The 25,055-nt window shown below is 36.9% G+C and overlaps 1 protein-coding gene across 2 annotated transcripts in view; it reads left to right on the top strand.

Annotated features, from left to right (window-relative positions):
• SPOCK3 (SPARC (osteonectin), cwcv and kazal like domains proteoglycan 3) overlaps positions 1-25,055 on the top strand; it is a 212,369-nt gene that overhangs the window by 99,223 nt on the left and 88,091 nt on the right. Inside the window, exon 4 of one of the 2 annotated variants that reach the window (XM_055700840.1) lies at positions 3,666-3,780. The exons of the other annotated variant lie outside the window; for it this stretch is intronic. Coding sequence (XP_055556815.1) covers positions 3,666-3,780 — 115 coding nt within the window. The remainder of the gene's footprint in view (positions 1-3,665; positions 3,781-25,055) is intronic. 2 annotated transcript variants of the gene reach the window in all.

Genomic DNA, 25,055 nt, shown 5'->3' with positions numbered 1-25,055 from the left:
TGGTATTGCTACCTTAAGTGTCTCCATCAGGGAGCATTCTGGGAAGAAGTGCTTGTACCAGTATGGATTGAGAGCAGCCCTGAGGAGAAAGGCTTAGGAGTGCTTGTGGACAAGAAACTCAGTGTGACCCAGCAATGTGCACTTGCAGCCCAGAAAGCCAATCGTATCCTGAGCTGCATCAGAAGAAGCGTTGTCTGCAGGTCAAAGGAGGTGATTCTCGCCCTCTACTTGACTCTCGTGAGACCCCACCTCTGGAGTACTGCGTTCAGCTCTGGAACCCCCGACAAAAGAGGGACATGGACCTGTTGGAGCAAGCCCAGAGGAGGTCCGGGAGGCTTGATCAGAGGCTGGAGCACCTCCTGTGAAGACGGGCTGAGAGAGTTGGGGGTGTTCAGCCTGGAGAAGAGAAGGCTCCGGGGAGACCTTACAGCAGCCTCCCAGTACCAAAAAGGAGGGTAGTAAGGAAGCTGGAGAGGGACTTTTTACAGGGGCCTGCAGTGATAGGACAAGGGGGAATGGCTTTCAGCTGACAGATGGTAAGATGGTGGATTTTGGTTACTTACTAGGAAGAAATCTTTCCCCGTGAGGGCGGTGAGGCGCTGGCCCAGTGTAAGAGTCTGTCTAAAGAGAACAATATTGTCTCAGCATTGCCAGCAGAGACCTGTTGGAGATGGAATGTGGTGCTCATGGACACCAAGACACAAAGACCCCGGGAAAGAGAACCGCATGGTATGAGGAGTACTATGCCGCTCCCTGCAACCTGGGATTGAATAAGGCCACATAACAGCTGTCCAGAAGATGGATCACAACTGTGGTCATAACGACGAACCAGAAAACAATACAAGAACACGCCTCCTGGTCTGAAGCTACCCACCTCTGGGGCAAGATAACCTGGCTCGAGAAGGCAGAGAACTGGCAGAAGTCTATGGACCAGAGGAGGAGCAAGGTGTATTGCTTGGCATAAAAAGATGCCTTCTTAGCAACTGAACTTTGGAGATCTTCCCCACCAAGGATCACGACGATCGGAAGGACTGGCGGGACGTTGCCTGTACCTGGGGCCATAGAGACGCTTTGGACCCGTGGTGGTAGCTATAGTCCTCTTTCCAATTCTTTTTACTTTTCTTTACTTTCTGTCTTTCTACCTATTGCATGCCGCTTTACGGGCAAACAATAAAATTGTGCTGTTTGATTGAAGCATAACCCCTTGGCGTGGTTGCCATGATTTTTTGCGCTTTGAGATCATAGTTAACGAACCATCACGAGTCCACTGAGTGGACCGTAACACCCAGGCTGCCCAGAGCAGCTGTGGGTGCCCCATCCCTGGCAGGGCTCAGGACCAGGCTGGATGGGGCTTTGAGTGACCTGGTCTAGTGGAGGGTGTCCCTGCCTGTGGCGGGGGGGCTGGAACTGGGTGATCTTTAAGGTCCCTTTTCACCCGAACCATTCTGTGATTCTATGATTAAGTGATAATATGCTCATGTTTACTGGGGGCTGACATTACGTTCTGCCTGACTTTAAACACAGAAAGTACTTGATATGGAGTCGAAGATCTAAAGTATATTGGAGAAGGGTACTGAATGTGCTCTCATTAATTTTAAATTCAACTCTGTTATCCTACTTCAGTCATTTTTTTGCTGCATTTGCTTTCACCTTGTTTAGGGTTGTTGTAATCAGACTTATTCTGGATGACTCCTTGTGGTTTTATGGCTGGTTTTCTGTAGAAATAAAAATACCTGGAAGAGGAATGCACCTTTGCATATGTCTTATGCAGTAATTAACAAAATATTTCTTTTCTGACTGCATTGATTTATTATTATATTAATGATTCTATCAATTTTATGCTTTGCTGGTAATATAATGTATAGATTATGCACAACTGAATATCTTGTTAAGAAGGAAATAAAAATGAGAAAGTCCCTGCTTAGACTGTATTTAATCATACTTAGCACCACAAAGTTATGTGTCAAAAATGCAATTAATGATCAGTCTGGTTCTTGTTTCCTGGGTACATGGTTAATCAGCCTTATGTTAATATCATGTGGCAGTTCAAGTAGAGGTGTGATTAAAATTTTACTTTTGATTGTGAAGAACACAAGAAACATAACTTTCAGAAAATATGTATACATATATATTATAAGCAAACATGAAAAATGGGGAAAGCATTTCTGAAATATGAATGAAGACTGGACAGTAACATGCTAAAGCGAAGAACACAGGAAAACTGAATTCTAATTTTTCATAGCTTTCTTGCTTGATTTTGTGATTTAGGATTTTCAGTAGTGTCTCTTTAAGCTAGGCATTGGTGTTTAACTTACTAGGGTTTGTTTTCTGGGGTTTTGGTTTTCTTTTTCTGAGGGGTGTTATATTTTTATCTTTTATTTTTTAAAAAAGAATATCTATATGAATAAAAGAATCAGTTTTAGAGTACTTGGATCTACCTGAAAGACACCATGGAGCTCAAGAGAAGGAAAAAATTGATTATTTATTGTGAGAGCATAAATTATCGTAAACTTTTCTGTACTGGCTTATAGGCATGATTATTCAAGAAATATGCGATGCAAATTTAATAGTAAGTAGCAAACAAGATTATTTGGCCTCTCTGGTATTATAGCCAGAAATTAGTATTTGTAATTCTAAGTGTAGCTCAAAGATGAGTATAGATTAACAACTTAAGGACCAGCTACAAAAAAAGCCACTAAGCAGAAATAAGAGACCTAGAATATTGCAGATATTGTTGGTAAGTAGTATCTTAGCTACACAACAGTGGAATTTAGTGAACTGATGATTTTCCTCTTCTCTGGGTTAATATGTTTATGGACCAGCACATCACTGTTTATGTCTTACTGAATTATTTCTGTGCAATGTAGCTGAGAAGGTGTTACTATTTCATAGTAAGAATGGCAAGAAATGGATTGAGTGGAAGTACTTTTTTTATTATTATTAGCATTCTGGCTTACAGCTTTTAAAAAATATCTTGTATGTGACAGATGTGGCAGCCAACATCTGGATGAACATAAAGTTCCAAACTCCTGATCAAATGTCATTTTCCTTTCTGACTACTTCTTCATTACTTTTTGGCGCACAGTTTTTTTGTGATTTCAGATATGTGGTGGCTTCTGAGATATTCATATCGCAGACCTAATTCTGTTTAGAAGTGACGTGACTGAAATGGAGAACTGTAGGCAGCAGAATCTGCTTCAAAATTGATTTATTAGGGAATTTGGTGCTCTGAATGACATAATGGGTATGCAAGTTTCCTAAAAGTCCTAAGCAAATTCTAATATTAAAAAAGTGTTTTCACCTACAGTAAAAAAAACAGCAGTCTTTGCCTTTGTTACAAATGTTGACCAGGAGAGTTGGATAGGGTACTTCGCTTTTATTTACAAAAATAGTGTGGTATTGTATGCGAATATACAGAAATATCCATGTTTCATGAAAATCCATTTTCCTTGGTAAAGGAATTCTGCACTGCTTCATTTTACATTATCATTGAGTGTGCTGCATTTTATCCTGGTGACAATCAGTGCCTTTCAGTGCGGCGTGCTGTACAAGCAGCTGGCCACCCCCCACCTCCACATACTTGGTGGGTTTTATGTGTGGTGTATTTCTTTACTTAATTGCACGTGTCTAGATAATTGTTAACAATTTTCCAAAATTATTTTTAGCTTTAGATCCGGCTAAAGATCCATGTTTAAAGATGAAATGTAGTCGCCATAAGGTCTGTGTTGCACAGGATCAACAAACTGCGGTTTGCATTAGTCACCGAAGGCTTACGCACAGGTAAATACTTTAAAAGTTATCCTATAGACATTTTTCCTAGTGTTCGTGACTGACTGTAAAACGTAACTACACTATAATTAGTTATTTAACAACATATGAGCAGAGTAGGAGTGGATTTCAAACCAATTATATATGCAAAAATTATTAGAATGTTCAATATTTGAATTTTTTGTTAGGCTGGTAAACGAGAGGGTGTGCATATTTAAATATCACAAGCTGCTGATACAAAGACATTTAAGGAAATACATACTGTGCCAGTACCGAATGAATAGAATTATGATAATGTCCTGTTGCTGTACATTACTTTGACTTCATCACTTCTTATATGAAGCTAGAGAAAACAAAACTGCCCATTACAGTGTAGGTAATGGCCTGTTATAGTGTAAGTTGGGTTTTATGTGTATTTCTACACATCTCCCCCACCCCCTTTCTTTTTTTTGTTTTCTTTATGCATTCTAGTTTTCTTTGCATTCTGGACTGGTTAAATATAAGTAAAAAATGTATGATAAAGTTATTCCAGCATCCAAATGAAGATGTTTTTTTATTCTTACCTTTTTTTTTTTTTTTGGAGAACAGTTCCAGATGCTCTATTTATGTAGGTCTTAACAGTGGCAAATATTAATGTTCTTCTGCGGCTTTATCTAGGGCAGAAAGTGAATATGTAGGGGCCTGAACTGTACACTTAGTTGAGTAACAAGATTATTGTTTGCTGAGGAGATGGAGTCAAGTTGCATATTTGACTTGGGATTGTTAATTTTTTTTTTGCACTTCATTGTGGGAAACATCGTAGTAGAAGGTTTAAACTTCAATAACTTGATTGAAGTGTGTGTTCAAGTGTTTTGCTCAATAGGGGCTGAAAAAAGCTAAGGAAATGAAGAGACTTTCTTATCTGATGTAAGAGGATCATTTCAAGCTTTTTAGAGAGCCAGTACAGTTTTACGAATTATATATAGAATGTTGTTCTTGATTGTCTGGTTATGTTAAATGCACCCATCTGTAGCTTTTTAAACAAGCAAGGTAGTACATAGTGAAAAGAAAAGCTCAAACTATTCTTGATCTGAAGCTGCAGTTAATTAACAAAAAAGCTCTACGTTGCTTGTAAAGCTAAACTGTTTATATCAAACAATCTCTGTAGAGCTAGACATTTTGGTTTGATAACTATATAAGGTGCTAGAATTATCAGACAAAAGCTAGGTAGCCTTATTTCAACTGCATGTGAACTGTCAGGGGAGTATGTCAGTGTCAGCTGTGAAAAGACTGCAATAATTTGAAATTTCTGAGAGGTATTACACATGCTATTGAAAACAGTGAAAAAATGGTATCTCCAAGTTAAGTATACGTGCAGCTGTATAGACGAAGCTGCATGCAGTGGCTGAGTTAATAAACGTGTTGACATCTGCCTTCAATACCTGTATTAATTCCTCCCACAGTCCCTGGCACCCTTTTAGAAAGGTAGTATTTTAAGAGGCAAAGCCTGTCTGAATATAATACAATCTCATAATGGGAAACTTTGGAATGCCAGCAATTTGGTGGTTATAATAAGCACTGCAAGTGTAGCCTGGTAAGCTCCATGAAGCAGTTCCCTACCTACGTGTCCTGAGCCAGGACGGGGACTTCCCAAGCTTAGATCTCCCGGATCCCCCAGGTTACCAGGTTCAAGGAGGAATCAGCTGTTTTGTGCTTTCTTTCTAGAGGTTTTCTTCATGCAGTCTCTGACCTTTCTGTAGTGTGGTGGGATAAGGGTATGAATAGAATATTCACAAGCAGTCATGACTGCTGGTCTTTTTCCCACTATGAATTTCTTCAGCTCAAGATTTTATTCCTTCACTGGTATCTACAATTTGCATATTGATTTTCAACAGAGCCATCTGTTTTTCCAAGTTCCCAGAGGGCTTGTCCACTCATTTATAAGTCTCGGTAAAAATTAGATGAGAAAAGTTGTATCATTGACTGTCTGTGTTATTTACCTGTATCCATTTCTGATATATCAGTTGGGAGTATTCAATCTATTGAGAATAAATCTTTACAAAATTTCATCCGAGTAATTTTCCCTTTCCACGTCATCTGTGTTTGTGTGCATGTGGTGGTGTTCAAAGATTGGGTAATTTGAACATTTATTTTTTTTAAAAAGGAAAGACAGTTGGGGATGTCTTCTGGAAAAATGGTTGAGACCTTTTTCCTGGATTACTGGAAACTCTTCATAAAGAACTTACCCATAGATTTCCATTTGGCCATGTTTGCAGTATAGATCCATAAATGTTCCAGAGATTATTGCCAAGATTAATGCACAGGAAAAGTAGTTTTGAGCACGTGAACTGATGCAGTGGCAAAGACTATCCTCAAGAGAGACACAGAGGACAGGAGATTCTGCATACCTCCAAGGCAAATTAAATGTTTTATGGGCACCTTTGAGCTACCCTAGCACAAGAAACATGAGACAGCGTTGTATCTGAATAGATTATTCTGTAGTGTCATGTTGAAATTCTCAGATTTACAGTTAAATTCTCTTCTGTTGTAAGCAGCATTTCCAAGCAGCCCTATTAACTTGTTCATAAATTTCTGTACATAAATTCTGTCACTCTTTGAGGTAATAGCATAGACAGAGAGGTTGCTAATCAGCGAAGGTTAGTAATTGTCTCAAATGGAGAAATCACATTAGTAATTTCTTTTGTTGTTTTGTTAGAAATGGACTTGCAGAAAAAAACCCACCAGGGCCTGGGATGCTCTGTTGTTCATTCCAAGCTGTCCTGTTCTTATCTGTAGAGTGCAGTTTCCAAGCTGTTGTAGCCCTGTATGGATTAGAGGGAACCTCAGTACCACGCAATGAAGCATGGGATGGGTGGATACCCCAGCCATCTGCAGTGCTGTTAGTGACACGATATGACATGATCCCAACAGGATTAATTAACTTGAGAGTGCACTCTGCTGATGTGGTGATTCTACCCGTGCTTTCAGAAGTATGAACATTTGTATTAACTTTGGGACTTCAGCACTATGCTCTTGCTGCACTGTGCTTGCCTTTGCATGGTTTCAAAACCAGCTACTGCATGTTACTGTCCTTTTGATGGTGTTGTGGGTCAGGCAAGCCTATGTTTTTGCTATTTCTTCAGTTTCCATGGCAGCAGAGATCATGGTTTCCCCTTAGTCTGGAGGCACTATGCAATGCTCAATTCCTTTTCTGGGAGACTGCCATGATGGCACGTTGTCTTCTAGCACGCTTCTGTGGTGCCACAGCATCCTGATGCAAGGGCCTCCTTTAAGTACTGTCTTGGAAAGACTGAACAGTATTTGATAACAAGGTGAAATTCTGTGTATCATTGGTCATGAGAGCAGTCTGGAGTACCAGAGCTTTAGAAAGTATGGGGGCATGGTTAGAGGGGACAGGTTTTTGCTGGTAGCAGGTAATTGCATTTGCATCTCTGCTGGCTATAACTGCATTGGACACTGCTCTTAGCAGTGTGCTGTGAAAAGAAGAGGAAATACTTTTAAGAGGGGAAAACACATAAGATATATATTAATGTTATTTATCCAGATACTTCCATGTGGATTGCTGTGGGAAGGGTATAGCTGCCTGCACTAGAATGCATGATAAAATGAAAAATTCCAAGTCTGGTGTAAAATAGAATTTTTCATTGGTTCTTTGAACCTCTGAGGATTGACAGTAACTTTCCCTTTTACCTAAATGGTGCTTTAACATTCCTCTGTGCTTTCCAGTTTATCTTTGTTGGTTAAGTGATATGCTTTATGGGGGAAAGAAAACCCAGTAAAGTGTCTGTACATGCACTAATATGGAATGCTTTGGAGTATACCTTGTGCAGTTAAATACAACTTGTAGAATATCGGAATACAGTACTGCTGACACTGTGATACAGTGAGGTGAATGCTATGTTGACAAGCAAGATATCATGCTAATAGAAATTTATCTACTTGTTTTAGTTTTCAACCACTTTCAGGAGATATAATTATTAGAATCTGTGGTGCTGAGGATCTCTGGGAACTATGAGTTCACCCCTGTGAGCCTGGGGAAAAGGAAAAGTTATGTGAATGTGCAGCCAGAAGAGAATTGGACAGTAAATAAAAAGGGATGAGTAAAAGGAGGAAAGCTGTAGGTGGTAATGGATATTTTGGAATACCTGCAATGGAATGTGTGCTCTTTGTATATGCAGAACAGCAGGTGATATAAGAGAAATCCTTAAGTCTTAATATACTTGTGGTTGCCACTTTGAGCAAAGAAAGAATTTGTGGTGACATCGCAACACATATGAGCTCATTAAGGCCATGGAAAGCTGGTAACCAGGCTCACAAAAGTTGAATAGTCCAGCAACGAGTTATTGTAGATTTGCAGATCCTGATTAATAATGCTAACTTTATCTTAGGCTTGAAATAGACAATTCTAATATGAAGAGACATATCATGTAATTTGCTTTAAGAGTAACATGCTGTGAATCATAGGCTACTGTACTAACCAGTGTATTGGTGAAGTTTAAGCAAGTAGGTTACCTGTAGGTGAAGAGGATGAGTCTAGAAAACTTGAAAAAATGGGGCAGTGTTGCCACCCAGCAGACAATTTTAATGTAAGCATAATAGCAAACATGGGATAGCGCCTGTGGCTTCAGTTGGATTACTTCTACTGGAATTCTTTTTTGGTACTGCATGTTTGTCAGAACAAAAATATTTAAGCCTAATGCTTAAAGGTGAAGGAAAGGTGAGGCGAGGGAAGGGGAAAGCACCTATGTGCTTCAAACGCTTCTCTTTGCTTTTATCTCAAACCTGCTGCAGGAGGCAATCTACAAGTGAGATTAATTCAGTTGAGACCCAGGTATTACACAGTCCATTCCAAGATTTGACTGCTTACTGTAAGAAACTGGTGAAGTGATGACTTGCCCAGTAATATTTAGAAATGTGTTTTGTGTATAAGTTCTGAAAATGAGGAGATGGGAAGAGTGTTGGGCCAGAAATCATGTTCCAAGTAAATCTGAGTGTATCTGGTATATTAGAACCTAGTGACTAACCTTGTACTTACTTTTTGACCCTAGTGGAATATGATAAAACTTATGTTCCATAAGTAAAATAAATGTATTGCATAAAATTGATTGGATGCATTAAATCAATCAGTGCGTGGATGCATTATTCAGTGCACTAAATGCATGTGCAATTATACTAGGTAAATGTAGATCTGTGTCTTTCATGAGTTCCCCACCATACATAATGCCCTCTGTCCCCGTTGTGAAGCTCCTGCTATGCTTTCTATGGGTTTGTTTATCTAGAATGTGCAGAACAACATGACAGTTCCCTTCTAGAGGAGAAACAGATTGCACTTGTGTCGGCCATGTCATATCCACAGTGTGTTAAGATGGAATGGAAATGTTTTAAGACTGAATGTGATAACTTGTATAAGGACCTCTTATTACTTGTGTAAAAACCTTGAACTTCCTTTTTCTTTCTGTTGGATTTTCTCATCCTCTTCAAACATTTCCTATACTTAGGTAATTTTAATGACATAGGGAAGGTGTTCATAAGAGGAATAGAATTGCCTTGTCATAGGGGCACGCAGCTTTTTTTATCTTTGTTACGAGTAACCGATTCCCAGTAAATATTAACTAAGCAATAGATTCTGATGATACTAGCAATTCTAAAATAATTAACCCATTTTGTTAAAGTAAGGTTAAGGTAGGAGACGTGACTTAATTGTGGTAAAAGCATTTCACTTACAGATCATGATTATGAACCAGAGAATGAGAAGAATTCACTACTCGTGGCTGGAGAGTCATAAGAAGTAAGCATCTAACTAACTTAAAACAAAGGAACAAAAAGTTATGATTGCTCTTTTTGTATTGGAGAACCACAAGGCAGATTCCAGAGAAGTGTGCAGGCTGCACCTCTATAAAATGCGAAGCTGCATGGGAGGTGAGCAGTATAGAGAGCCTACTGACAAAGAATTGATTGTTTTAAGAATTAAGCAAATAATAGTGGGTGCTACCTGGGTAAAATATTTCCTCTGATGTTTCTTAAAAGTCCTATGAAAATTAAGGTAGGTTTAGTGAGAATTCTTCCCTGTCCCTAAGCTTGTGTGAAGTAGGACTTTTAGGGATTAACAAAAAATTTTCTAATATTTCTGTCTGTGGGCGCAGTCTTCAAGTTACCACGATTTCACTATTAAAGCATGTTAAAGAGCATCACTTTATTATAGACTCGCAGAAGCTGATAGTGGTAAAAATGTTATATCACTTAATCTAATTTACTAAAGTATAGGGTAGTTGGATAGTTTGAAAGATTTTGTCCTAGCACTTCATCTTGTTACAACTGCCTTTAGGCTTTTGAGATAAATGACACTTCCAAGTGCTGATTTGGTTCAAATCGTTGATCATCTAGTCCATTGTCATTCCTTGGACCCCTGCCCTCTTACAGTGCTTTCAAAGAATGCAGAAAACCAGACTAAATATTTTTTTTATAGAAACTAGATTATCAGGAGTTCTTCCCTGGGTGCGTTCACTTTAGTATTATAACATGAGGAACACATTCCATCTCAGCTTTGAAGTGATGAGTGTTGGGCCCTGAAGCGTGAGATGGATTAACCTTTTCCTTTTACGATGATGTGACAGAATCCCAGAGCAAATTTCAAGTGCTGTCGAACTCTGAACAGTGATTCCACTGCAAAACAAATGGAAACCTCTTCTGTTTCCATTCTGTGGTACTGCATGGCTGAGATGATGTCCCCAGGCATATCAAGTGACCAAGTCCAAGTATGTGAGAGGCTCGTTTGATAAGAAAAATGTGTGCACGCACATACATGTGCACATGCATATAAGTAAATAGTTACACTTGTATATGTGTTTTTCTGTTCATATCACAATGGACACACATATCCTGGATTTCCAAAACATCATACTTCGGAATTTGAGGTATTTTACTGTCACTCTCATTTTACAATAAATGAAAGAGGGTTTTCTATTTAGACTTGCTACCACTAAGTTTTTTTATTTTAAAACAAAAAAAGAAAAGCTGTAATTGCAGATCTGTAGTTGTATTAAGTAATCTGAGCAGTTTTGAAAGAGATTTGTTAGAACTCATGTGGAAGATGCTTTATTTGATTAGAGTCAAATAGAGCCTTGCTCTCATTTGATTAGAAAAAAGGAAACGAAGCAGAGAACAAAGAACAGTATAGCTTTGTAGCTTTTCTTTATCTTCAGGTGTTGCAGCATTTTAGTATTATTTCAAAAAAAAGGTTTCCAAAAAACTGATGCAAAACAAAGGATTTGCTTTGGGGAGATTGTGTGAAAGTTGCAAACACCGCTCTTCAGGATGTCATCGTTTCACATTATAATGCTGCTGAAGAAGGCCAGCTGGTGCAGTTAAGTCCCTTATTGGAAATTGTAGTCTGATTCATTACTGTGATTTGTAGTTGTACAGAGAAACACTTAATCACTCTTATGCTCCAAGCTCTATTGAATCTACTGAAGGCTTTCTGGTTCTTTGCATAATTTGTGCTGCCAGTCTGCCAGCCTGGCAGTGTTTCAAGCTTGTTGTATTGTCTGTGTGTGTTTGCACAGGAAGTGATGCTGCACGTAGGCTGAATTTACAGTAATTCTTTTGTAATAGGCTAATGAGCAACTTCACTTCATCCACAATACTAACATTATATAGCTTTGATTAGTCCAATTATTGTATAACTATGCCATTGTGATCGTACTTACACTCTACAAAGCACTGAAAAAGAAATTTGCTTAGCCATAGTTTCATTGAACTTGCTGAGAAAATGATTTAAAATGTTATGTGCTTAAAAGAGGTGAAAATATGAAAATTTTGGAGATATTTATATGCTGTGTAATTTAATTTTATTAAAGGGAAAAAGTGAAGCTTCTTTTTTACTGGCTGTTTCATTGCATTAGGAAGGAAAAAAGGTGACCTACACCATGAATCATACATTTGCATATGTTGTCAAGGCTTATGCTTTCCTTGGTGTGCATGTGCTTGTTGCGTTTGTTTTAGTGGGATTTACAGATACACAGCAAGAGGGAAGCAGGATCCTCTAATGGAATGGTAGCACTAGCAGAAGATACATACGTAGGCTGCAACAATGTATGTTGCAGTTACCAATGTTGTCCATGTCAGCCTTACTATTTATTAAGGTTGTGACTTAGCTATACAACATTTATAGGTTTTGCAGCCAAACTTCAAAACTCAAAAATTACCATGCTTAGAGAAAAAAAAAATGAACACCACCCCTACCTGCAACTGTGTCTGTAGGAATTGAAAATATATTATGGGTTTTTTTTCGGGTGTGGTGTGTTTTGTTTTGTGTGTGTGTGTTGTTTTTTTTTCCCTTGGCATGTAATATATGTTTTGTAGGAGATCAAAGCAACCTTAAAGAGGACCTAAACAGAACTTCCGTATTCTATTTATTAGTAGAACAGGTATTTTCCACTATATTTTTCCCATTCAAAATCCATGATACACCTATGTTTAAAGGAAAATATGGAGTCCTACTCTAGACTAATGCAGATGTACTTCAGTTAATTTAGTAACTTCTGGTCTCATTCATGTTTTACTGGCTCCAGTAATCTTTTTCTGATTCTGAGTGGCCTGTAGAGGAAAAGAGTACACTGGATAATTGGTTGGCATGATGGGTTTTTCAGTGATCATGAGTGTCCTACTTTCCACTTCTGCAATGAAATTATAAATTAGGACTGGGATTTTTTTTTTTAATTTTTTTTTTCCCCCTAGGAACATGGATCTCCGCTTGCTATATTTCTGTCAGTCTTGCTGACAGAGATTGAAGGCACACTCAGTTGTACGACCTCCCCAAAGGCAGTAAGTTAGGACACTTCTGTTCAAAACTAGAATAAAGGAAAGAATTAAGAAATGCAGCGTCTGATCTAGGAAAGCGTTCCTATTAGAGTGTACAACTTTTGACTAACCCTGGAGGGTGTTAATGTACGGTCCCATTAATAAAACATGATTTGTGAGCTTTTATTTTGTTGTTGTTGTTTTAAAACAGTATTTTCTCTCACAGTATTCTTTAGAATCTGCTACTTAAAAAGATTTCCTTTTTGATAACAAAATTAAGAATGATGAAGATGGTGCTTTATAAATGAATTATCTGTCCTTAACTATAAAGTTATGTTTTTAGTCCATAGCAATAAAATTAACTGTGGACTATTATATAAGCATTGAAATAATCCAAAATAATAAGACTAAAATCTTTGAATATTCCTTTACCAGAAAAATTATGCAAAATGTGTTCAGGAACAGTTCAATACCCCTTCTTACAAATACCTGTCTAAAGTAAACCTTGCAGGGTTTTTTTTGTAGTGCTTTAAAAATTAGTTGTCAGTCTCAGTTTTCAGCATACTTTATTGGAATATGTTATCAATTGTAAAATAGGTGATGCAAACATTTGTAATCAATTAGTGCTTAATTTGGAATTTGTTGGTGGGTTGTATGTTTTGGGGTTTTTTTGTGTGTGTCTTTCAGTGTTACTGAAATAACAAAACTTGTATGTGAGGGGTTCTTTTACAGGTTTTAAAATTTGGATCTCATTATAATTAGATGTTTTTATTACTAGCTAGCATCAATTTTAATGCATTTCTTTTTATATGAAGGTCTTGCTTCATAGGTTGTGTTTATAGGCTTAAATACATCTGTTGTTTTGCTTATGTACCAGTGGTGAGAAAACTGTTAAGTGTGTGAAGTTGAGTAGGAGTAGTGTTCAGGGAACAGAAATCAGTCTAGTAATTTCCATTTGTGTAAGACAATACATTTGAGGTCTCCAATGGTGAAAAGTACATAAATTGTAGCAGCTGGAGAAGTTTGTTATCGTAGAGTGAAGTATGCACATATATTGGTACTTTACAGTAAACTGTGCTACTGCTATTGGCAAGCAAATAGCATACTTGTGTGACAGTAAAGGCATGTCAGGAATCATTAAATGTTCATCTTTGTTACATGGTCAGTTATAGAAGGGGTTTTTGTGTCTGGTAGTATTTTTGTATTTCTTTTTCATTTAAAATCAAACACCAAATCCATTTTTATGTGTCCAGATTGTCAAAAGCAAGTTCACTATATAAAATGCTGTAGTCTGCCACACGAGAACAGTAATATTTTAATTACAGGTATGGCTTCTTCCACAGACTACTATGTATTCTATATCAGATCCTTGTTTCCTAAAACAAATAATACTTTTTTTTGCTATTTTATGGTTTAACCTAAATATTAGAACATTTATGCCATACAAATACTTTTCCTAAAGCCATCTGCAACTTCTGTATTAGTAGTGGTGGTGGTAGTAGTAGTAGTAATAATAATGATGATGACAATAATAATAATTTTTATAACAAGAGTACTGTTAAGGCTGAATTTAAAGTTTCCTGAATCTGGGATCCGCTACCTTAATTCAGGCAATATTTGTGCAGTTATTTCAGGAATGCTTTGGGTTTATTGGCAGACTATTTGCAAGATGCACGGCACTGTAGATTCTGTGTCCGGAAATCTCAGGCAAATGCTCAGGTTCTGTCTAGACAAAATTTCTGCGTGAGGAAAAGAAGTTGTACCCAAGGAAACCTGCACTCACAGTAGCCATGACTCCAGCATGCTCTGGTTCAGTTCCTTTGAGGGAGATTTCTTTAAGTTAAAGACCTTCAGTGATCTGTTTGAATGTCCAAGGGCAGGTAAAATTTTGGGGTAACATTTATATAAGCATTTTATAGTAGTAGGGTGTTGTTTTTATAGGACTGTAAAGTGCACAGAATACAGAATATATCATAATTTTAGAGATTGACTGTTACCTGATGTTGCAGTTATAATAGCAGTAGGTTAATAGTTATGCTATAAATACTTTACCAATAGACATAGACTTTCAATTCCAAGCCTGTTCCATAAAGCAATACAGAAAAAAGTCTCAATTCTGTCCTCTCGTCAGGGCAACTTTTCTCCACTGTCTATAGGAACAGAGAGTAACTGACTGCTGAACTAGCTTGTAGCATCTATGGATCAAGCCATCCGAAGTTACCATCTTAGAGAATATACAGTAATGAACACTTAATTTTTTTCCTGTGATTTAAGATAATTTAATTCTTCATGTTTTCAAGCATGACTATACACGGTGACATCATTTGCGTATTCTGCTTTCTAATTATTATTCTTTCTACCTTAACTTTTTTATTTTAGATTATTTTAATGCAGAGACTAAAGTAAAAAAAGTTGTAAAATACAACCATTGGAATTTTAGAAGTAATGCCACTGAAAAAGATGTTTCACTGAGGAATATACCTAGCTGGGCTTTTTCTTGTCAGTGTCATATATGTCAGAATTGAAAATAGTTAACTTTATTGTAATTCAGGGTTTACTTAATTTCTGGATCAACTGAAGATCTGGGCATATAAATATTTATGAAAAATTTGAAAGTTTTGAGGAATGAGTTCCCCTTGACTTTGCTTTCACCACTTGCGCATTCTTTTCCAATGAGTGTTTGTAGTACCAAGATTTGCATACTTGTGAAAGATAATTTGATGTTTGGATCTCTAAATTCAACACTAGTCATGTTCTAAGCTTTTGCTGTTGGGCTTTCTTTTTAAAGACAACACCAAACGTCTCCTCTCCAATCCCAAAGTAATTTGTGCGAGGAAGAGGCAAGTAAGGGGAAAGATTATCTGAGAGGACATTTAAGCTGGGGAGTAGCACAATAAGCACACGGCTACAGGAAACATGTCCTGAGGATATGAATTATTGATTTTTCATCTTTGGGGCATGCTGCTGGAGCCTGTACAAGGTGTGAATGCACAGCCAAGATGATCTGGATCAGAATTAAATCCCTTGCTTGTAAATGTCATAAAGCAAACTTCCATGTTATGAAGTAGGATCCGAAGGCTTGCTGTGCCCTTGTTCATTACTCTGTCTGGAGACAGAGACCCATGTACTTTCCACCCTTCTGTCCATAAAATTCTCTTTTGTAGGTTACTAACAATAACAACGCTTCGAGGGTGACTTCAGCCCTGTATCTCACAGATTTGAGGCTTCTGTAAAACGGAATTTCCTTTCATATTCTAGAAGTATGCTGGCATAATGCAGCCACGTACTTCGAAGTACAAATGCTGGAGGGTTTGTTTTACCTACACTGCAAGACTTTTGTCATGCTCCAATTCCCCTCTCCTATACTCAAAATGTAAAATAAGGTAATGCATGTTAGATTGAATATTGTCTGTATGTTCTACTGAGAAGTGAGCACAAAGTGCCATTATGAAGAACTTGGAAAAGGTATGCAGATGCAGTAGTTACAAAAGCAAACAAAACATTGAGATTTGTAAAGAGAATAGCCTGTGTTAAGAAATATTTTCATGAGTGAAGTATCACAATTTATTTGTGTTAGCCCTGTTATCTCTGGCCACCATGATAAACAACACGGCAGAAACAGAGACACTGCAGAGCTGTTAAAAATATTATCAAAGAACTACAGAGTCTTCTGGGTAAAAAGACACTGAAAAATGGGCACTTAGATTAAAGCTAACTTAGTAAGGAAGATATGACAGGATTGTATTTCTGAAGTCATTGCTGAATTTCATTTACCCTCTAATAATGAAGGAACAGGGAGAGTACAAGGCAGCAAATCCAAATGGTATTTCAGGAACCTGTTTCGTTTTGACATGACACTACTGCAACAGAGCTTTTGGTCAGCACTGTGGTTAAAAGGAAGGTTTAGAAATGTGTGTGGAGAGCTAGAAGCATCCTCTAAGCTAGCATATAGGTAGGATAACTAGTTTTTCTGACATGTGGCAAAACCTGTTCTTGTCAGAGGTCTAAGTTTTGCCTGTGGTCACTTTCTTGTTAAGTTTTTAGCACAACTGCTGCTTAAAAGGAGGTGCTGTATTTGGCCAGCACACTGGGACTAGTCCAATTAGACACCACAATTTTCTTTCTTAACAAAGCGACTCAGATACCAAAAGATACAGTTGTTTATATGTACTTGGACCTGTAAAGACTGCAATAAAAAAAAAAAAAAAAAATTGAACTAAATTGTGAACTACAGAGGGAAAAATACCACTGGAAGAAGTAACACTGTCTACTCTTAGGAATTTTAAAAGCAAAAAAAATCATGCTTTTGTGCAAACACATGCTTCCGAAGCAAATTGTGAAATGCTTTTTGTGCCCCACGGTAGGGGCAGAAAATATCTGTTTCCATTTATGTTATCTCTCAATAGATTACTTTTTTCTGTCCCCCGTGAAACCATGTCCCTTTTGTTACTCAACTACATTACAATTTTGGGACTTTAAAAGCTGGATTTGTGGTTGGTCTTTTAAAGCAAATTATTTGGGAATATGTTCAACTCTGAGGCTAAGAGTGATGAATTTGTCGTTTTGCAGAGGCATGACTTGAGATTATGATAAATGTTACGTTTTGGTGTGCAGATACCAGGGGTGCCTAGCTGGGGCACAGGAAGCGCCCCTGTTGTATGAAGATGGAGTCTTTCTAGGAGCAACAGAGCAGAGCAAAAGCTAAGGCCTCAAGTATCTTATTTTTCAGTTTTTCTGAACAGTTGGAAATAATTTTTTAAGTGTTTAAACAAAACCCTAAAAGCTGGACCACAATTCTGTGTTACCATCATATACATATTTATTATTGCTATTTTACCTTTTATAGTATCTTTTTGTTTCTTTAGGATTTGATCCCTTGACATTTTTCTTGTAGTTTTTTTTTTTTTTACTGTTCTCTCTCATCAAATGACTCTTCTCCATTTTTATGTACTACTTTGCTCTTTCAAAGTACTTGATGTTTTCACTCAGTGTGGCTTAATGTTTATGCAGTCGTGCCTGCAAACCTGAAGTAAACCCTGGAAAGAGACACTTTATGAGAGCTTGAATGGAGAAGGGATAGATTATGTATTATCCTGTAGGTACCATTTTATGGAACCCACGTTAGGGTAATTAGGAAGAAGGAAAAAGGAGGGAAGAGGCTAGGCTGAGGATGCTTATGTACATTAATAGAAAAAAAGATCAAATTAAAATAGGAACCTTAGTGACTTCCCTAATGACAGAAGAACAAGTTGTATCTAGCTTTTTGGCTACCAAGTTATTTTGTAGAATCAAGTTGAGGTCTTTTTTTTTTTTTGAGACCTAAAGGGGAATATAATGATGACATACAAAAGAGAACTTCCATCATTCTAGCCTAAATAACGTGAGACAACATTACAGAAGTTAGTAAAACTTTTTTTGACAGTCTTATTTACAATTTCGTCTCTTTCATATCCTGGCACAGATATATTATCATGGATATCTCAGTTTTATATCAAATTTTTATCTTTAAAATGATCTATTTTATTTATATGTGTGAATTAGCAGCCAAGAAAACCTCACACTTTTAATATTATTTAATTTTCTTGCCTCATGAAACAGCACAAATAATACTTTGTTTTAAAAATAGCTTCGTTTATAGATGCTAATGAAAATAGCAAGGTTTTTTTTTTTAAACTGTTTGATTTATTCCAATACAATATTCCTATCTGTCTCTGTGGGTTTAATATATCTGTGAGAAAAGCAGGCCAATAAATAAAACTAACTATGAATTAATTTTAATTGTAACCTTCTCAAGCTGTAAAATTCAACATGTACAGTACATAAAAAGTGCTAATTTATTTCCTGAGTATGAATGGAATATTTTTTTTTTCCCCCTTATATGAGCCTTACTGTTGAAGATCCTTGGATTTGATCAGAGAGGAAAAAAGAGTATTATAAATTAAAACTAGCTTTTGGAGAACATCAGTGTTGTTGCAAAATAGGATTACATTTCAAAGAATAAGGACAAACACAAGCAGTATAGGGCCAAAATGAATTCTATGCAAGTGTTAGTTTCTTTCACTAAGTTTAGTTGTTGCAGTGTTTTGAATTGGGTTTGATATTTATCACTTTTCCCCTCTCCTCTGAAGTTTGTCAGCATAAATTTTGATATTTGTTCAGGGACTGCATGTTTGGCAATATGGCTGACCACAGTGTGCAAGCCTGTTGGACAGCGAATGTGTGACAGAAGTGGTACTTTATGATGCTTGGGGCTTGCTCTGCGTGTGCCTGGATTTCGTTGTGCGGGCAGACTGAGATGAATTAGATATCCGAGATTTAAGGAGAAACTCTCCTGACCTCTGAGAAATTTAGCCTGTCTTTAGTAATAAACAGAAGGAAAAAAAAATCTTGAGGATTTTTTTACTGTACAAGAACATCAAGAGAATAATGTAGTATAACCCAGCAGATGAAACTCCATGAATAGTTTAACCACCCATTTTTGCTTGTCTGTCATCTTACAATACACTTGTTGCTATGTATTTTTTTATCAGCAGACCTGGGTGTCAGCTTACCAGTTTTATCTTCCCATTTTCTCATGTTATCAGACACCATTCATAAATTCAGAAGGTATGATACTGACAGAAAAGATAATCCCAAGTTGAAATCTTTTCTGTCTCGTTTGTTTCTTTCTTTCTTTTTGACCCCTCCCTCTGGGAGTGTGAGAAGTGGTGCTGACATGTGCTCGTCCATCTATCTAAAGAGCACTTGGAGGATTGCGGTATGGTAAGCTGACAGCTGGCTCAGTGATCTAAAGGGATTCTGTTTTCCTAGAAATGCCATAGCTGTTAAGCAGTGCCAGAATACAGAACTGTACTTCTGTGCGGCACTGATACATGTATACTTCATTCTCTCAAAAACTCATGAGCCTTAAAGCAATATTGTTTGCAGCTTGCACATGCTCTTCTAACACCTGATTAGCGCCATCATCTAAAAACATTGCGGCCTTTGTCACAAGTGAATTAGCGTCATCACAGCAGCAAAACCAGTTCAAGTTAATACTGTGTCATTTTTAATTTACATACAGTATAGAGATTACTTGTAATCCTTAGCACCACGGCATAAGACAGTTATCTGTCCAAGTATGTGCTGTGCCTTAGAATCTGTAACTACAGACTTGGTATTGTGATGCTTTTGAGATGATTTTAGGAAGATAATATGTTTTGGCTATAGAATAAAGAGCAAGTAATACTGGCACTAGAATTATCAAGACAGCTGGCCCATTTCAAGCCCTATTGCTCCTCAGCACTAGACAGTAGATAGAGGCTTGTTTCCATCTTTTACATGGTTTTCTTCTTTAGCAGAATTATTCTTGATCTAGACTTGTTCAAAACTGTTTAACTAAAACAGGTGTCCAGGGTAAATAGAATTATATTGCACAGTACCTGTAATATAAAAGATTGATGTAAAAATAATATTTTACTGTTTAAGCGAAACAGTACTTCAGGAGTTGGGGACAACAGTAAATTAAAACTGGCAGGTTTAGGAAGTTAAGCTGTGGTGGGAGCAGCATCAGCCATGTAGAGGAACACGCTGATAGATGGAGTTAAGTACTGTAGAATGAAAGCCAAAATGGCAAGGCGTGTGGGGAAGCGATGCTCGCTGTAAAGCTGTGATACAGAGCAAAGAACATTTATTAAAATGTATGGCTGCAAAGCTGTGTGCCATAAAAAGACTCTGAAGGAACCCTGGTTCACTTATGCAATTAAGGGTTACTCAGATACCTGAACATGAATAGTCTGTATTCTTTGTAAAAGTGCCTTATTTCTCCTCACAGGTATAATGAGGAGCTTGGATTTGCTAAATACAATCTGGAAAGGCAAATATTTTCCTTATGTCTCTCCTTGAATTTTACAATTTTGACTCAAAATGGTTCCATGTTACATACATATAATAGGAAAACAAGCTACTAAGCTTGAAAGACACTGCTGTATGTAGTGTTAGAGGACAGCGTTAGGTAAATTTTGCCCTCTAAAAAATGGACTAGTGTCTGGTCTTCACCCCATGTCTTATTTAGTTGGTGTGAGCAAAGACATGATGATGGTGGAAATGTCATCATTATAAATAAGGTGGAAGAGCAGAAACAAATAGCAACTGTAGTGAATGCAATAGAATTTGTTGGGTTTTTTTTTAATTCGGAGGCAAGAGACTCAAATTGGAACATGCTGATTTTAGGATACTTCTGGAAGTTATATTGTTCCGTACCCTTTTTTCTGTTGAAGTGCTAAAATGAAAGCTTATATAATTAAAAACAATAAAACATATGCAAATATATCAATGCAGTAAAACATTCAAAGATAAGTGGTGCAGCAAATCAGTTTGCCAGTTGAACAATTATTAAAATACATGCTTCATCTTCTCTTCATGAATGAAGGGAAGGAAAAAGGCAACAGGATTTTTTTTTTGGTAGTTTCTGGCAAGGGAACAGAAAGAGAAAGTTTGTACAAGCTGCATGCATTAAGATCAACTATACTGTATTTGTTCTAATGTGCTTTCACGTGTAGTTTTCATGATTTTCTCAGTTAAACATGGGATGTGATGGAGAAGAGTCAACTTTTGCTTTGCTCATTCTAAGTGACTGACTTGCTAATTTAAGCAAGGTAGATGAACAGAGATAGTGTGTGTACTGCTTCTAATTGCAAAAATTATCATGAGCTGTGCAGTCAGGAATCAAGACCACAGAACTGAAGTGGATATGCAATACATGTGCATCCATGTGTGTATACCTCAATATACATTTTATGTATCAAAATATGAAGATAAGAAGCATGCTATATCAGAATGTTGTATATCTCAATATACATTTTATGTATCAAAATGTGAAAATAAGCATGCTATATCAGTGACAAACCACCATGTTGAAAAACTACTGAAATAAACCTGTAGTATGCCATTTGGATCTGAAATGATAGTGTCAAATACATTATTGGAATGAGTTAGGGATTTGTGAACACTAGTAAAAATCTATAGTAATAAATTGCTACACTAATGTGTCATGTTGTAGTGTTGTAGCACCTGGGTGCTTTAGAGCTCCTACTCAAGGGAAAGCAGTTGTGCATTTGATTCCATCCCCACCCCAACACTCCGTGAAGGACTTTAGGACCAGCATAATAACCTTGTTATATGTGAAACAGTGCTTCAAGTGCTACAGGTGGCATTGAGTTGGCTATGACCTTAAAGACTACTAGGTAGTGGGCGGATGCAGTAGTCAGCCTCCAGCCCTGGATGATAAAATGTGGCTTAGGAGGCACATGCAAATGTTGTGCTTTCTATTCCTCCATGCTTTACAGTCACTAGACAGCATGGGAGTAATGTTGATAGTATGGAGCAGGCACTGGGCTGGATCTTTTAAGGCATTTGGAATGCAATGTCCAAAGCTCCTTTGAACAATCTTGCAGGGTCTGTGGAACATACTCGTAAATACAACCAATGTAACCTTGAGTTAGGTGTAGAACAGTTGTAATACCTCTAGCTATTCTTGTGGAACTGCTCCCACAGTACTGTGCCATTTGAATGCCCATAATTCAGGAAGAATATTGAGAGTTAGATGGTATTCAGAAAAGAGCCACAAGAATAGCCGAAAACATCCGATCGTGAAAGACAACAGGGACATCACCTCTACTTGTTTGCAATGGAACTGAAGAAGGTGGCAGTGCGGTTTCTGTCCGAATACTTATTTGGAGACAGAAGTTTTTTAACAGGCTTCCCAAAGTACCAAAGATGTGTTAGGATTTCACAGAAGAATCCAAATTAAAAAGTCTAAGGGTACCTTCTAACTTCATAATATACCCGTTTCCTCGTGTCGTATGCAAAGCCTGTTCTTGTTAAAAAGGAAGTGATGACAGCAGAATTGGTATCAGTTCAGTCAGACATGACGTAGTCTTCTGTAAATAGTGTTGTACCATTTTTTTCCCTGTACTTTCTTTGAACAGTGTATGTTGCTATACTTATCAACAAGTTTTTATATATCGTATGAGACATACATACATTAATCATGAACTATAAAAAAATAATGCCATATGATTGTTTATTCAGTATATATTTATTTTAAGCTTTCTTTTGGACAGGTGTGTATGTAGCTCAAATACCATGTGGACAGCACATGTTGATAACAGTAAAATCAGAAGAAACATGCAATCATACCTGCTTATGTAGATTTGGCTGAGCAAGACACATGTGGTTTGGTCTTTTTTTTAATAGAACTGAACACAACTGCAAATGACCCCAAACCCTCCTGAAAAGCCTTGCAAATAGGAAAAAAAAAAAAAAAGCCAGCAACCAAAAAAATAATGTCTGTGACCATAATAAATTTTTTCTAGAATGAACCCAGTGAAATGGAAGTCAAGATCATAAAAGTACTTAAAGGGCCTTATCCTTCATCACTAGATGTGCGGATTTATTTGTATATTGTATTCAGTTGTTTACACCTGATTTTCATCGGTGATGGTGATATCTCAAGTCCAAATGCTTGAGAAGTGTCCAAGTGTGCTTTGAGGTTTGCAATAAATTCATGACCACAAGGTCTACTGTGCAGGAGGATGGTCAGCCAAACTCTTTGAATGTGGTCAGCAAGCTCCTTGTGATGATACATTGCTGTGATTTATTTAATTGTCATTAACTGTAGCATTTTTCATTGAGAGCTAAGCTTTGGTCTGTGAGTGTGATGGTGATTCTTACATCTTTGGTGCTGTTGATATTCTTTTCACACAAAGCTGTGTAGTAAAAGTAAGTTCAATAACATATACATGAATTTAGCAGCAATGCTGACCAGACCATTAGGCCTCTATTATTGTTTTAAGCCTTTCTTAAGAAAGGGTAAAAGATTCAAGAAAAGAATTTCAGTTCCTTTAGCAAGTCCAGAAATAACCAAGTTCAAAAACTAGAATTTATTATTAATATTAAATCTTGTTTGCAAAAAGTGCATGTACCAGTGTTTGTATTATGAAAGTGGGGAAAAAACGTTCTTTGTTTTGTAGTTGTTGTAGGTCAGCTCTTGCAAAAGCTGTAGAGGCATTTTTAAATACACAATTTGGAAATGAGTGGGGTGGTAAATTAGTTACTGAATATAAATTGTGAGATGTGAAGACAGCTTCATATAAGTTTTGTGTAAATGGAAAATATATGTTCACAGTCCTCGCCAGCAGCCTTTATTCTTAAAAGTGCTTCTGTGTGGGAAGTGGTATTACAGGACTGAGACAATATTAGTACATACATTTCATATTCCTGATGAACGGTGAGGATACAGAAATTATCAATGTTATTCAAAATAACAAAAGATGATCTTATTAAAATTTATGACATCGTTGTCTCATTTGTCTGCCTTGGTATCACAACATTGTAGGAAAGTATGAGTAACCATTCTGATATGTAATGGTACTATTTCTGAACTATATTTGCTCATTTTAAGTTTAAAAAAAAAAAAAAGCAGCTTATTTTTCTTCTCCCTACTCCAGTCCACTTCAGTCTGAAAAGCATTAGTTTGATTTTGTAAAGACTTACTTCTTTACACATCTTCACTGATAAGTGTCCTGGTCATACCAGAATACATTTGACGACTTCTAGTGCTGACAAGTGAAGCAGATTTTAAAGAAATTGGAAGTTTTTTTTAAAACAGATTGGGCTGACCTTATGAAGTCAAGAATGGCAAATACATTTGTCTAAGAGAATTAACAAATGTGAAATAAAAATCCTAAGAGGAGGCTAAAACGTTATTTCCTCAGGGGTTTAGTGTTTACCATTTTATTCTTTCACTGACTGCTGTGTCATAATAATGTATAACACTCAACACTTAAAACCCTCTTTCTTGTTGTAAAAAGCTGAATTTACTACAGAGTTTAAATAAGATGATCTTGGACTCTTATTCCATGACCTGAAAATAAAGCAGATCTAAGATCATGCTGCAGTCAGTAGGCACTTCCAAATATTACCTTCTCTGGCTACACAATCTCAGTTTTAAGCTTAAGTTAAAGATGTGATTAGTGTTGTAATATATGGTAAAAGCATATAAATATTCATAACAACTTGAAAGTTGATTGAGAATTTTTCAATCATTGGTGTTTGTGGGGGAGAAAATAATAATAAAAAAGAATAATTTGTGTTAATAATTCCATAAAAATTCATAGGAAAAAGACTTAGGAGAATATCTTGCGTTGATTTTTGAATATACAGTTCATTTGTAGCGTACATAAAGCACTGGAAAAAGGAATCTTCAATCATGCAGAACTTGTACAAATTTTATCACTGTTTGTCACTTTATTTAAATGTAATTTGAATCTTGTAGCTGTATTGTGTATTCTGATTTCTCACAGAACAGAGGAGGCAGATTTGGAAACATCTGCCTTAGGATAACAAGATAAGTGAAGACAAATCCAAAGATGTTTCCTTGGGTTGGGGGGGTGGGGGTGGGGAATAACCTTTCTGGAAAAAAAAAGGCCAAATCCCTTTATTTAACT

The sequence above is a fragment of the Falco cherrug genome, chromosome 1 (assembly GCF_023634085.1).
Source record: "Falco cherrug isolate bFalChe1 chromosome 1, bFalChe1.pri, whole genome shotgun sequence".
Taxonomy (NCBI): domain Eukaryota; kingdom Metazoa; phylum Chordata; class Aves; order Falconiformes; family Falconidae; genus Falco; species Falco cherrug.
This window is presented reverse-complemented; position numbering and strand designations above follow the sequence as displayed.